Here is a 16,564-nt window from a genome sequence, read left to right as displayed (position 1 = left end):
CGTGCTGGGTTAAAGGACACATTTCAGTCAGATGTGGTAAAATGTTGTACTTTGTCATTTTTGGCACATGAAATCATCAGGAATTGAGGGGAAGAAATGACTGTTCAATGTCTTTTAAGCAGCACAGAAATACAGGGAAACATATAGAGTATGAGCTCAAGGTGGATTTAACTCCATCTCTACCTTCATAACTGACATATTTAGATGCCTTCAGTATCTTTACATCTGTGTGTGTTGACGTATTTGGATGTCTATATGACTGTATGAAGATGCAGTGTCAGAAACATAATAATTACTAGCGTTCCCTATCAACAAAAAAGTTGAGCGCAACATGCATTCAGGAAACCTGCAGAGAAACACCAAATGTTTACCAAACTGTGCTACGGATCAATTACACCTCAGCTGAGAGGGGTTTTGTCATATCATCAGACAAGCAGGGGTGAAAGGTCATCATGACTCGAGCACATGCATCATTATCATCATCACCATCAGCCACAGGGAAACAGATGCATTAGTTACTCAAAAAAAATAATAATTACAAACCATCTACATGTAGATGTTGCAGAAGCATGGTTTATAGCAGTATTTTTGGAGGTTGATTAAACAACCATTGTGATTGGTCAGGTCAGGTCATGGATATACACATGAGTTTCATAGTGCATTTTGATTGGATGGAGTCATCAGAGGGCAAAGCCGCCATAAAGAAGAGTTTAAAGAAAGCATGTAAGAAAAGATAAAACAAGAAATGAATTATATTTATGCATATCTTACAACAAACTTTTTGATCCAACTAAAGGTTGATTATACCCCAAACCATCTCATTTTTAAAATTATGATGCACATTTCATATGCTTTCAATACAGCTTGAATTGCTGTTAAGCTTTTATCAGTACATATATTATTTGTTAGTCGGATAACTGGAGATCTGACTTCCTTCAGACTTTAATTGCAACTTTAACAAAGCACACCAGGTCCAGATGGTTCACTGAAGGTTACTGGCAGGTGTGCTTGACCAGTGATGTAAAATCTCCAGGTAGATCTCTAGATACAGGACTGGGCCTTAGACTAAGGAATCACTGTGTTATTAATATCATGTCAAGTTATTTCACATCACATTTCTGTTAAAAGACCCCATGCATTTAAAACAAAAGCCCATGTGTGTTTGCATTGAGGTCATCAATATGCTTGAGTAATCCTAAAAGCTAGAAAAAAATGTAAATGTAAATAAAATTAAATATTCACATTTCTTTGATGGGAATAAAAGTCTTGATGACTGAAATGTATGTCCAATAAAATGCTCTCTAGAATGCCAAATGTCCCCCTAATGCAACCAGCTTTTGTTGTGCAATAGCAAGTAGTAAATCATGGTTTTGTCAGACTGTGAAATAAACTAAAGCCTACTGGCTATTAAACAAATTAAACAATAAATGATACAATTACTAACTAATTTAACTATTTTTTATTACATAGGCCCTGTCCCAAATGGCACACTTCATATGCACTTTCGGTCTTGTGGACTTACAATGGCTGCCATGTTGTCCGTTAAGTCCATGAGACCGTAGGGTGTCCCATTCGTCATTTTAGGTGTCAGAAGGGTGCTCGCAAGCACCCCCTTTGCGGCCGATATGTGCACCCGATGCACAGTTTTGCAGAGCCCACACTGATGTGAGCTCCGCAGCAGACTTCTTCCCGACAGTCAAAGAGGCATTACGTTATGAAAGTGCGGACTCGTAGGAAGACCGAGAGTGTTTAGGGTGCCATTTGGGTCAGGGCCATATGATAGGCAACACACTTTAGTTACATTACACCCATGAACTATGATTTGCTAGTCGCATTTGGGGTGGGACATTCTCAGTCTAGATAGCATTTGATAGGACAAAAAATTGTGTAATGCAGGATGAGTCATCAATATCTTTGGTCTGTTTTCCTAGAAAAGAAAGACAGTACTTTTTTAATGTGTAGATTTGAATGTATATGTGAAGATTCATTTGGCCAAATTTAGGTGCAAACTAGCATATAAATAACCTTACAGTTAACAGATTTTGAAAGTCTCAAAACTTAGATTTCATGAGGTCTTTAAAGTGTCTGTACAACTGTTAACTGGTAGGTATTGATGGTCGAAACCAAGAAAAAAACAAAAAAAAACACAATCTTATGTTGCACTCATTTTTAGAGATGGTCATCATCATTTGCTGGATCATTAATATATGTTAATAGTTTAGAGTTTATTGTTAACTTTATATCTTTTTTTGGTAACACTTTACTTGAAGGGGGTGTGCATAAGACTGACATGACACCTTCATAATCATGAAGGATATGAAGGAGGTTTTATGCATGTTAATGACACTGTCATCAAGTGTCATTTGCTCAATTATGTAATTTGAAATGCAAAGATGACATTGTTTGAGATGTCTTTGTTATGACAACTTGACATAAACCAATACATCATAACCTGTCATAAACATGACATAGCAGATTAATCATCAAACTTAAGAAACTACTTAGCTTTATGGGTTAACATTACATTATATTACTGACCCGTTTTTTTTTCCAAGTGGTACAAATTGAATTTGTCATTAAAATGTGTTTAAAAAGTTGCGTTAGTGCATTAAAAGTGTTAATACTCTGTCAAATAATTTGATAACAGTGTCATGAATATTTTTCTTGACCTCAACTACAGTGATAAGAATTTAATTTGTCATTAAAATGTCATTAAGTGTTAATACTGTCAAAGAATTTTATAACTAATACTGGAATAGTGGAAAAAAAAGTGGTCAGAAATATATTCATGACACAGTTATAATGGCCTCATGACAGCCAATGTCAAAACCAACCATATGACTATAGAGCTAAGTAGTTTCTTAAGTTTGATAATTAATCTGCTATGTCATGTTTATGACACATTTATAACAGGTTATGATGTATTGGTTTATGTCAAGTTGTCATAAAGACATCTCAAACAATGTCATATTTGCATAAAAAAAATTCATAATTGAGCGAATGACACTTAATGACAGTTGTCATAAACAAGCACTAACCCTCCTTCATATTCATGACATGTGTCATGACATGATTATGAAGGTGTCATGTCAGTCTTATGCACACCCCTTCAAGTAAAGTGTTACTTTTTTTTTTTTTTTTTTTACACTGGTAGGTCAGTTTGATCTGACTCGGAGATAAATGACTAATCTGGAAAAGTCACAGATGAGCACCGCTGGCTCACTGATCTGCCTCACACACCAACTGGGACGATTATATAAGACTTTTAGGAGTTCCTTACACCTCAGTGAGCAAGAGAAGATCCTGCTGAGAGTCTCTCAATCACATACGGAAATACACACCAACGTACAGACAGGATACACAAACAAACACACATACGCACGCACAGATGGCAGCCCTTCTGCTACACACTTACCCCTAGCTCTGTGACTAAAATATCAGTGATGCTGCCAAGTACAGTCACACAGTCGAAGATGTTCCAGGCATCTTTGAAGTAGTTCTGTGGTAAAAAGACACAGATGCTTTTGTCAGTTGGGCTAAAGGAGAATTACATTTGGCACATACACTCAGTGACACGCTGACAGAAAAAATTAGCAAATTATTTATTTGAACTCTCTGGTGCTAATAAAACAGCTCCCTTCCCCATTTCAGCCCTTATTCCTTCACTGCGTTTTCCTCTCCCTCACACAGTGTATAAAAAAGGGTGGATGCCTAAAAGACTAGTGGCCCAGATGCTGAACATAACAGCCTTTTTGTGAGCTGCCAAGTGAGTGCCTGCAGGAAAACACTGCATTAGAGCCATTCAGTACACCAGCTGCATGGTAACAGAGGCACAAGTGCAAAGATCATGTGTAACTCTTTGCATCCAACACGCGTCATCATACCCGTCATCTTCATTTCGCTCTAAATCTCTTTCTTTTTCCATTTTCCACTCCTAATCACTTCAATGTGCCCTCCAGCTCTCTATCTTCATGTGCGTCTCTTGGATGAATTTTTGCTGACTACAACCATTTCCTTTGTGTCCTGTACTTCCATGTCCCAAACCTTTTCTCATCTACGTCAGAATACTACCTCATTGCACTCTCTTTCCCTCTCTCATGCTCTATCTGTTCATAAATCTGCTCATACAATGCTGATTCTGACCTCTATGATTTATAAAGACCCCTCCCCCCATTTTTTGGCCTAAACCCTATTTCCACACAGAATCAGGTATATGAATACAAATAAGGCCCAAAATTGACTTTTTGCCACACCTGGCAATGGCAAGGTGAGAAAACGGGCAATAAAACAGTATTTTGAATTATTTTTTTGTGAAAAAATATACAGGCTATATTTCCATCCTTAAGTCTGTGATTATTTATCTTCTTTTGTGACAAACAGCACAGGTCCTTGTGCCACTCAAGTCAAATTGCACTTCTCACACAAATGAAGCACATTGTGATTTTGTTCATCATATTTGCATTTTGTTGGCCTAATGCAGGGAATATTCAGTGTGTGCCAAATTTATATATATTATACATTTATGATTGTAAGTTTTAAAAGTTTATAGAAGATGCACAAGTTGCTTGTGTCTTACAATTTGAAATTGTGTATTATGTTGCAGTTTCCAAAAAAGTAAACATACTTTTACATGCATTTGGTACTTAGTGAGTGTTGATTTCACACACACACACACACACACACACACACACACACACACACACACACACACACACACACACACACACACACACACACACACACACACACACACACACACACACACACACACACACACACACACACACACGTTTACTCTAAATTAGGACATTGCATAGACTTCTATTGTTTTTATATACAGCTAGTTATAAATACTGTACCCTAATCATCACAGAAAACTTTGTGCATTTTCTGCAGGTTTTGGGAGATTTTGTCAGGTTTAGCTCACTTCAAATTATGGTTAAGTATGTACACACATACATACACGTTGGCTTTCCATGTTTTATGGGGGTTCATAGACATAATGATTTTTATACTGTACAAACTGTCTCCCCTAACCTTAAACCTATCCTTAAACACAACTCTCTCAGAAAACTTTCTGCATATTTACATACAAAAAAAAGAAGAAAAAAAAATACATTAATATGATTTATAAGCTGTTTTCCTCATGGGGACCAAAATTTTTTTTCGCACAAGGTCAACAATGTCTGGTATTGCCATCCTTGTGGGGAAATTTGGTCCCCACAACATAGGGTTTACCAGGACCCCCCACACACACTTATAGAAAACTATACTCACCAGCGCTCCAAAGGCAATGATCTTCAGAATGCACTCCATGGAGAAAAGTGAGGTGAACACTATGTTCAGGTTGCCTAACACAGCTTCATAGGCAAGTGATGCTCCATCATACTAAACACACACAACATATTTCATCTGTATTAAACTGTTGCCATATTTGGGAACTGGGTATATCCCAGGCCATTTTTTTTTTTACAAAATGTTGGGTTTACTATACATTGGAAGTCTGGTTCAGTGCTCAAAATAAAAAGGCAATATGTACTGAAGAGAAACACTGCCACACCTTCATCATAAGGACAATGGTATTGAGGGCAATCAAGGCCATGATGGTATATTCAAATGGAGGAGACACCACAAACTCCCACATGCGGTACTGGAACGTTTGCTTGTTCTGAGGCATGTGACGTGTGAGCGGTCTAGCATTGATGGCGAAGTCTATACAAGCTCTCTGAAAATAGAACAGATACGGTAAGGTTAATCAAGCTGAAAATCTGCCTAATATGATGCTCCATATAAATGAGATCAATGCCAGCAGCGCTATGCATAAAGAATGAGCTAGACAGATTTTTTAGCTTTTAAAACCTTCCATCTGATAAGTCCTTCACCTCATTCTTTTCCAGGCTATAATCCTCCATCATTTTGTCTCCTTGCTCCTGGAAAGTGATGATGATGAGAGCCACGAAGATGTTGACGAAGAAGAAGGGGAAGACCACAAAGTACACCACGTAAAAGATGGACATTTCCATCCGGTAACCTGGGCTCGGGCCCTGATTCTCGTAGGTCGCATCCACTGAATGTTTCAGCACCCTGGAGAGTGGCACAATGGGAGGCATTGGGTGATTTGCTGCAATGTGATACTGTGAAATCTTGTAGGTAATCGTAACGAGTCCTTAGATACGCCATGTAAAACTTACAGATCCACTCAGATTGTAATTTGTGATGAAAATATTTGCATTACAAAACAGAAGCAATTTCACTAATTGATTCAGACTTTGGGTGCATACACTGGAAATTAGGTTAGGAAATGAGATGTGTACATACTGCGGCCACCCCTCTCCCGTAGATACAGTGAAGAGGGTGAGAAGGGCCCAGAGCACGTTGTCGTAGTGGAAATCGTATTTCTTCCATTCCCGCTTCTGCGCCCGCACTTCGTTATCTCTTTCATAGACAAGATACTCGCCCCTAACAACAAAATGCTTTTAGAATAACACACCAATGTGTCTGTTCGTCAGTGTGATTGTGTGTGTTTTCTCTCACCTGCAATCTCGCTCAAACTCCTTGGATTCATCAGTACAGTAGAAGAAACGGCCCTTAAAGAGCTGCACAGCCACCACAGCAAAGATGAACATGAACAGCATGTAGACAATGAGGATGTTCAACACATTCTTCAGAGAGTTCACCACACAGTCAAATACAGCCTGAAAATAGACAAAACAGAGAAGAGAAAGCAAATTGTAAGCAGAACACAAACTCAGCCTTCCGTGAGACAAAACACAAACCAACACAGCATTAGCAAAGCTAATAAATATCCATAAAATCAAAAACATAATTACAGTCAACTGAAATAATAATAATAATCAAGCATATTAAAATATAGCCTAATAGCTGAACATAACTCTTATAAGATATGACAAAACAGAATCAAAATGTACAAATACAATACAATAAAGGTAATAAATGGATCATAAAACCAGAAGCAGAATTACAGTAACCTAAAAACAAAACAAAAAACAGATACATTTCTAAAATACAGCAACATTAGTACTCAATTCAAAGGTGGGGTAAGCGATATTTCAAAAACACTGTTGGACAAACAAACACATCCCTCTCTTCATTGTTCCGCCTCCAAAACTCACCTTCCAATCCTAACCGCCCTGCTCCGAGCCAGTTTCGAACCCTGATCGCCCCCATGCGAGGCGAGTGCACTAACAATGACGCTAAACACCGCATTCTCTAGCAATCGTCAGCGCGACTCTCACTAGCTGGCCTCCGTTACGTACGCAATCCAAGAGTGGATGTCTGTGTATCATTGCATAAGCGCAACAAATAATGTTTCACGAAAAATAAAGCGCAGATAATGAATGAATGAACAAAAAATGTACGTACAGTACACAAAAGTAATTACAAACAAGAGTTCGTTGTTAGTAGCCAACAGCTTCAGACAAACAATGACACACAAACCCAGTGTTACTCACGTGTGAAGCGTTTCTAATATGTCTAATTTCTAACAGCTTTTCTAATATTAACGCGGGTCCTAAAGCTCTTGCCCAGTAATAACCCTTCATTTTCCAGTGATTTCTTCTGAGCTTTTCTCTTTTGTATTGTGTCTCATCTATTTTTTTTACAGTCTATGGTCTCATCTTAACTTCTGCACTGCAGTCTTTCTTCAAATCTCCCTCTTGCTCGTTCTCTCTCATCCACCGTCATACGCCCCCTAATGCTGATTGGCTACACAAGTTTGCCAATATAAATTTTTTTGACAAGTTTTTAAATATCCCTTTCCCCACTAGCCTAGAAAACCAAACTCTAGTCAGGCCAATCACATCGTGTATAGAGTCGGTGGGCGGGCTTTACATAATGACGACAGAGTTGTGACGGTTCCGCGTGAATTCCCTGCTACTTGAAAACAAAGAAGAGCTGCTGCTGGCGAACAGCGGTCTTTCGAATCGGCTTTGTCTGTGACTCTGGAGGACTTGGAGTTAAGCTTTTCTTTGAGAAAAGAACGCCACTTAAGTCATTCTTAAAACAGGAAGATGTGCTCGTAGTTTTGCCGGACAGATACGGCAAAAGTTTAATCTATCAGCTAGCTCCGCTGTTTGGAAAACGCTCTGGTTGGTTGTAGCGCTGTCCTATTGCATGCAGAGCGGATTTGAAAGACAGACGTTTATCCCGCCCCTTGGATTGAGCCCTGACAATCATGGTGAGTTGCCAGACCTAACATCTTGATGTAGGCTATTTCCCCACCTTTAAGCTTGTAGAAATTAAAGGGTATATGTCAACGTTATATAATTAAGTAAAACTTACTCAACTTTCTGGCACTGGTGTTTCCATCATGCACTGGGGCATGAATAATTAATAAGGTAGTATTTTTCAATGTTTTCCAGTTGTATTTACACAGTTTTATCACTGCTTTTGTTGTTAGGAGTTCATTTTCCACTCAAAATGACCCATTCATACTCAACAATGATTAAATGAATGTTACCGTTATTGTATACCAAGCATTGAGCTATCTGTGTTCGGTGGGTATTACATTCCTTCTATTATGTAGATATGGTGTCAGCACAATATCTACTGTATTATTTACTGAGATGTTCTAAGTAAAGCATACACTTCAAAAGCATGGCTTAATTCAGTGTTATATTGTTTCTGTAAAATGTACTTGAAACGGAGTATTGCAAAGTAAACTTCAACTTAAAGTAAACTGGGATGGTCATGGCAGAAGCTTCATGTTGTGCTCAGTTACCCATTTTTGTGTTGATTTTGATGTTTGTTTTAGACCGTTGTCCTGATGGAAGATTTTCCATCTTTTTTATCTGTTGGTATTTGCTAGAATCCATAATACCATGTATCTGAACAAGATGTCCAGGACCTCCAGCAAAAAAGTAGTCCCACAGCATATAAGATCCTGCAGTATATTTAACCGTAGGCATGGGGTACTTTTTATCCCTGTTTGCACCAAACACATCTGGTGGGTTTGCTGCCAAAAAGCCCTTTTTTTGTTTCATCTGACCATAGAATCCGGTCCCTTTTAAAGTTCCAGTCGTGTCTGACAACTGAATATGCTGGAGTTTATTTCTGGAGGAGCGAGGAGGATTTTTCTTGAAACCCTCCCAAACAACATGTGGTGATGTAGGGGTTGTTTGATATATTTTTTTAGGCTTTCTGACCCCGCAAGACTCAAGTAATCTCTGCAATTCTCCATCGGTGATCCTTGGAGAGTCTTTGGCCACTCAAACTTTCCTCCTCACCATCCATTAAGACAATATAGACACACATCCTCTTCCTGGCAGATTCGTAACATATTTAGTTGATTGGAACTTCTTCATTATTGCTCTAATTCTTTAGCTATTTTCTTACAGCCAGTTTCTATTTTGTGAAGCTCAACAATCTTTTGATGCACATCAGAATTATATTCTTTGGTTTTACTCATTGTGATGGATGATTAAGGGAATTTGGCCTTTGTGTTTCCTCATATTTAAACTCCTGTAAAACAATAAGTCATAGCTAGACAATTTCATGTTCCTAGTCACCCTGGTGTGCTAAAAAAAGGCAAATATTAATCTCAATATACTTCAGAAATATTTTACTCGTAAAAAAATTCTAGGGGTGCCATTAATTATGGCCACCATGTTTTGGAGAAAAACATTTATTTCATAATGTGATTAACCCCCCACTTTCAATTCTTTTACTTCAATGAAAGGTTAGTTTTTTGCAAATTATTTGAATGAAAGATCAAAAGGATAAACAATGCAGATTTATTTTTTACAGTCATTTTTGATCATATTTACCAGGGGTGCCATTAATTCTGACCACAACTATATAATATATATATATATATATATATATATATTTATATAAACACATACATACAGTACAGGTCAAAAGTTTGGAAACATTACTATTTTTAATGTTTTTGAAAGAAGTTTCTTCAGCTCATCAAGCCTGCATTTATTTGATCAAAAATACAGAACAAAAAAAAATAATATTGTGATATATTATTACAATTTAAAAAAATTGGTTTTCAATTTATTATAAATTATCATTTATTTCTGTGATGCAAAGCTGAATTTTCAGGATCATTACTCCAGTCTATCACATGATCCTTTAGAAATCATTCTAATATGATGACTCATTATCAAAGTTGGAAACAGTTCTGCTGCTTAATATTTTTTCATAACCTGTGATACTTTTTTAGGATACTTTGATGAAAAAAAAGAAATCTTTTGTAACAACAATATACAAAATACAATATACTGATTTGGGGTCAGTAATTTTCTTTCTTTCTTTTTTTGAAATAAATCAATACTTTCATTCAGCAAGGATGTGTTAAATTGATAAAAAGTGATAGTAAAGAAGATTCATATTATTAGAATTTTTTATTTTGAATAAATGCAGTTCTTTTTAACCTTTTATTCATCAAATATATTAGGCAGCAGAACTGTTTCCAACACTCATAATAAATCAGAATATTAGAATGATTTCTAAAGGATAGTGTGATAGACTGGATGTCAATTGTGACACTGAAGACTGGAGTAATGATGCTGAAAATTCAGCTTTGCATCACAGGAATACATTATTTTTTACTATATTCAAATAGAAAACTATTATTTTAAGTTGTAATAATATTTCACAATATTACACACACACATATATATACATATACATGCACACACACACACACACACACACACACACACACACACACACATATATATACATATACATACACATACACATACACACAAACACACACACACACACACACACAACACAGGAAAAAACAGCCAAACATAGAGGTACCTTCAGCTTGGGCAGACGCTTGATGGTTTTCAGAGGCCGCAGAACTCGGAGCACACGCAGGGACTTGATAGTACTGATGTCTTTCCCTTTGCTGCTTCCTCTGCAAATTAACACAAACACACACACAGTTAGAAAGTGAAATGGCAGAAGGCATTAGGCTACATGGGTAATTGGTCTTGCACACACAATTTAGGGGTGAGTTAGTAGCTCAGGCTGTTAAAACAATGAAACATGCCTGCTACATCCACACATTTACTCTCAGCCAATCAGGAATCTTGTCTGTGTCTTCTCCTCACTGAGAATGTAGCCTGTTGTAGGCAGACAATCAAGCCCATTTCACAGTACTTAGGAAAGACAAATACTAAAACACATGCACTCAGTCAATCTGTCAACACGCACTCTCAGACACGCTCGCTGATGTTGCTCATGCTGTACTGGATACTAGCTCAGAGGATGTAATATCCACTGTACCGTCTTAGCCCATGATGGAACCACCACTGTACCTCTTTTCCCAAGGAACAATGGCTGGTTTCATTACATTGCCATGATGACAGCATGAAACATACGGAGCAGACTCAGGCATCACCACTGTGGAATGCCCAGCCAAACCTCTTTCTTTCTTGTTTTTGGGGTTGTCCATTGGCAAACACAAAAAATAAACATATAAAAGGACCTGGAAACACACATCCAGTCCCTCCAGCTTCTGGCTCTGTAGTGTGAAGAACCGTGTCACCCTGAAGATAGTTGATCTGAAGACTTTCTGGCTTATATTATCACAGTTTGCACGTCGCTATTGTGGTACCCGAGCACAGCCATCCACCAGATGTGTGTACAGCTGTTGGATGGCAGATGTGCGGCTAGTGACCAGCAAACTAAATGCAAAAGCTGTACAATGAAGACTAAACTATGGAAATTTGTGGTTGTAAACTAATTTATATCACAGAAATGCTTTTGATAACTTGCATCACATATACAATGGGGTCCAAAAGTGATTTTTTTTTTTATATAAAACTATAGTCTTCAGTGTCAAATGATCTTTCAGAAATCATTCTAATATGTGTTGCTTAATATTTTTATGGAAATCGTGGAACTTTTTTTTCAGGATTTTTTGATGATTTTTTTTTTTCATTTTTCATAAAAAAAAGAAAGAAAAAAATAACATTTTTAATAAAAAAAAAAAAAAGCATTTATTTGAAATAGATTATTTTTATAACAATGTAACGGTCTTTACTGTCACTTTTGATCAATTTAAAGGATCCTTTCTAAATAATAGTATTTGTTTTAAATCATGCTTATTCCAAACTATTGAACAGTTACAGTAGTACTATATACAAGCACATGAACATAGTTTAGTAAATGCTGTAAAATAATATTTAATTGTTAGTTTATGATACGTTTGTGTTAAAAATAATTAAAAAGATTTACGCACCAAATAGAGACAATATACGAGATAAGACAGCACGGCATAAACAACCTTGTTTATGATATCAAATAATCGAATACATTAACTAATATTAACAAATATAACAAAACTTAAATTTGGTTTGTTCTTCATACAAAGCAAACGGAAATATTTTAAGTTACTTTTCTTTGTTTATAACTTGTCTAAATCCTCTAACTTTGTTTATTTCCAAGTTTAAATGACACTTTTAAATAACACTTTTGGACCTCACTGTATAAAATGTGAATTTTTTTCTCTATATATATTTTGCATCTTTATTGTCTTCCCTGTCCTCTCTTCTCTTCTTCTGTCTCAGTGTCAAGCATAGAGGGCAGTGCTCTAGATTTCCAGTGCCGTGCCGAATCCTGCTCTCTCAGCAGATGTGGTTACACACTGTCAAGCATAAACAAGCGTCCATCAGAGAATTGCTGTTAGAGTGACGGGTGTAGAGGTGAGGGACCTCTCAAACCCCCTTATCAGGACTGTGTGGACTGAATGATCGCCCACGGGTGGTTAACACAGGAACAGTGACAGAGCGATAGAAGGAGATGGGTGACTTTCAGACAGACATAGAGACAAATCCAAAAAAGAAAGAGAGGAAAGCTATTGCCAGGACAAGCATTAAGAGCAAAGAGAGGGAGAGAGAGAGAGAGAGAGAGAGAGAGAGAGAGAGAGAGAGAGAGAGAGAGAGAGAGAGAGAGAGAGAGAGAGAGAGAGAGAGAGAGAGAGAGAGAGAGAGAGAGAGAGAGAGAAAGAAAGAAAGAAAGAGAGAGAGAGAGAGAGAGAGAGAGAGAGAGAGAGAGAGAGAGAGAGAGAGAGAGAGAGAGAGAGAGAGAGAGAGAGAGAGAGAGAGAGAGACATTACCCGCTGCCTCCGCTGTAGGTGTGAGCAGTTGAAGAGATGAGAAAGGAATCAGACACACACACGCACAAAGACACAGGGGAGAAAGGGAGTTTGAAGGAAGAAATACATTAATATGAGAGACATACAGTAAAAAGAGAGAAATAAGGATGCAAGCTTGTGAATTATTATACTAGTGCAAATCCACACACCGATACATCTGTGTTCACTTACCATTTATGTAACTTACAAAACTCTTAACTATATACTACACCAGCAGAACATTTAGTCTTATATAGCCAGACTTTTGACTTGCGGCAAAACGTCTGGTCCTCTTGGCAGCTTATTCTGGCCAAGAATCGCCCACTTAGGCAGGAAGTGACTGCATGACTGACATGTAAGCCGACCAACCACAGTCTGTTTTGCTTTTACGTGATGTTCAGGGGCGGGGTTATTTGAAATACATTTTACCACAATGCTGTGCAGCAGTCAGGTTCCGGATGTAAAAACTCAATTCATTTTTTTCCAGGGGGAATTGATTTTAAACAACAACTTATACACTTTTAGTGTCCACCTACTCCCATGAAGCACTTTCATACTCTCTCAAACTACTTAAATATTAACTATACGCATTGTTTCTATATACACAATAAACATCTTTAAATCACTAGGTTTATATGTATCTGTTGTTTCCAATTCGATTATGTCATTCGTAAACACTTTATGGAATAATATCCTTTAAGTACACAGTCTCATATCTTTCTTTTTTTGCATAATATTCTTTTTTTTTTTTTTTGCTTCAAATCAAAGTTCTTGTTGTGATTCACCTTGTAGCTGGTTGGTTTGGCTCATGACTTTTTCTTTTTTATTCCTATGAGAAAAATGAATGGGAAAGATACTTCCAGAACTAAGGCCGCTGAAAGTCAAGTCAAGGACTGTTGCACTTTATACCGTAATAGTATACTAAATAGCCACTAAAGAAAATGAATTCACATTTTCAAATGAAGCAAAAAATCCAAGGAAAATGCTTGTAGTACTAAGCATTCATATTTCACAGACAAAATCGAGAAAACAAAGCGGAAAATGTGCTTCTGGTTCAAAGTCAAACAAATCTCAAACAGAAGATTTAATAGCACTAACCTGCTAAACTTTTGCAAATCTACTCATTAGTTCTTCCTTAAAAGTGCTTAACTTGGTACCATTTAAACAGTTTGTTTCCCAGTGAACTGATAAGAATCCTGTGCGGAATGACTCCTGAAAGTATCATAAATCAAGCCAACCAGATTTGAACTGTTGATTTCAGCCTGAAGTTGCCATTTTTTGTGTATATTATGCATCAGACAGTCAGTGAACAAACTGTGGGTGGTCTGTGGGCATGCCGTCTGAGGCTGAGACTAGCTAACACACACACACACACACACAAATCTAAATCTATTTGAACGGAAGAGTTGTAAACATGCAGTGCCATTCTGCATGTGACTTCATCGCAGTTAGTTGCCATGCCTCTTTATTCATCATGATCTCATGATCAAGTACCGGTACTTTAAAGCTCATACTGTCACATACAACAGTATGTCACATGGCACAGTCATATGACCATAAGGGCAATGGAGACCCAAAGCTCTGCTGGAGTCTGCATGTGATTCAAAGAGATTTACTTTACATGCACAAACAATCATAGACTGCTACTTTTATGTGCAACACTGTGGCAAAAAACTGTTTAGAAATAACAAAGAATACATTTTCTTTCTTAAAGATTACACAGCATTCTGCTGTGTAATAAACAACAGAACAAAAACAGACTCCCAGCAAGCTCAAGTCTGTCAGCTTAAGCAGTTCACAAGGCTAATAAAGTTTAGTCATAACAGGCTTAAAACTGTACATGTGTGCAACTGTGTGGCATAAACAAACACCGACCTTCTCAACAAACATCTCTCTATATGGCATGAGAGACGTTGTCTCACTCATCTCTTTTCATTCTCTAGAGATGATCTGGATCAATCTCATCACTAAAGAGGACTTAGTTAGAACTGTCTGTGCCACTAACTTACTCAAACATGCTATATTTGACCATGCAGTGCATCTGTCCTATTCCCATGTGTCTTTTTGCCAATCAACCCCAAAAGTAAAACTAAAGTACACCTGTTGAAAGGTGTGTAGTAAGTAGGAATGAGAAATTTATGCAGAGACCTTTATACTGCATACTAAGTGGTCAACCAAGAAAAACGTCAAAACCAATATAATAAGATGGTTACGACTCTCACTTTATGATTGAATGAGCTGCATTCAAAGCCAGTGTAATATGCAAAAACAAACCAGTGATCACACATTCTATATATTATTGCCATGTTGCTTGGCAAAAAAAAAAAAAAAAATGTACAAAAATAATTGAGTAAAAAAAAAAAATTGGTGTCTTTTATTTCTGTTGCTTATAAAAGCAAATGGTCAATTGTTTCACTGTTTTACATTTTTTTTCAGTTCTGCCTATAGTTCTGCTGCCAGTCTCTCTCTCTCTCTCTCAGCTGACTTTTTGCCACAATAAATAGACTGCCTAATTGGATCTTGCATTCATCAAAATGTTGATACACATCTCAATTGGACAGTGCCCTTCTAGGAGGTGAGCAGTTTGATTGTCTGTAATCCCATTATGGTATTATCTTTCTGGGCAAAGACCCTGTTCAGCCATAAGAGGTCCTAATGCATTCTGTGTTGTCTTGTTTCACTGCTTTACATGGGCCTGACAATTTTACTGTGCATCGGTAAAGTGCATCGGTCTAATCTGCTGATTTTTATCATGTCCAGATCTAGTTGTATTAGTCTGTAAGTGAGTCATTCCATGAAAGGACCACCTGTGTCCAGTCATCTGATGGAGTCAACTAACTACAAAATCTTTAAATATAAAAAGTATAAATAACTAAAAAAGTTAAATATATTACAATTTAAATAAAATAAAATAAAAAAATAATTAAATTACTACATGTAAAAGTAATATAATGTAATAAAAAAGTGATAATACAATAATCACAATGACATTTATTCGTTCTTAAAAACATTCTATAAATCTCTATAAATCTAAGTCGCATTTCCATAATCAAAAAGGCACTTATTTCATTGAATGAGTCAAGTTTCCATGACTATTTTACTTGCTGTAAATCAGTCATACCACACTTGTTAGACATTTCAGACAACGTCTTGGAACGTCCGACCCAGAAACAAAGAGACACACACGTACACATAGACACAAACACGTATGTTAACACATTTAGGTGTCCACATACTGTAGATTGTACCAAGAGTTGATTAGCTGTAAGATTGAGTTACTGCAGCTGGCTAAAGAATGACATGACCTCGCCCTTGGCATGTGTCCTATGTGTGAGGGACGTTTGGACGGACAATCAGACAGACAGATCAGTCTATAGAAGAAGAGGACAGGCGTGTAATGAGAAGGACAGGCAATTAGAGCAAACAGAGGGGAAAGGGAGAAAG

At 37.1% G+C, this 16,564-nt stretch overlaps 1 protein-coding gene across 17 annotated transcripts in view; it reads right to left on the bottom strand.

The window, feature by feature from the left end:
- The window catches only part of cacna1aa (calcium channel, voltage-dependent, P/Q type, alpha 1A subunit, a), a 101,145-nt gene that overhangs the window by 37,179 nt on the left and 47,402 nt on the right, over window positions 1-16,564 (bottom strand). For all 17 annotated transcript variants that reach the window (XM_084423388.1, XM_084423390.1, XM_084423384.1 and 14 more), the window contains 7 exons: window positions 10,798-10,897; window positions 6,535-6,695; window positions 6,319-6,459; window positions 5,883-6,084; window positions 5,561-5,725; window positions 5,278-5,388; window positions 3,416-3,499 (listed from right to left, as the gene is read on the bottom strand). In XM_084423388.1, coding sequence (XP_084279514.1) covers window positions 3,416-3,499; window positions 5,278-5,388; window positions 5,561-5,725; window positions 5,883-6,084; window positions 6,319-6,459; window positions 6,535-6,695; window positions 10,798-10,897 — 964 coding nt within the window. The remainder of the gene's footprint in view (window positions 1-3,415; window positions 3,500-5,277; window positions 5,389-5,560; window positions 5,726-5,882; window positions 6,085-6,318; window positions 6,460-6,534; window positions 6,696-10,797; window positions 10,898-16,564) is intronic.

The sequence above is a fragment of the Rutilus rutilus genome (genome assembly GCF_951802725.1).
Source record: "Rutilus rutilus genome assembly, chromosome: 1".
Lineage (NCBI taxonomy): Eukaryota > Metazoa > Chordata > Actinopteri > Cypriniformes > Leuciscidae > Rutilus > Rutilus rutilus.
Note: the sequence above shows the minus strand (reverse complement) of the source record. Positions and strands in the feature narration are given on the sequence as shown.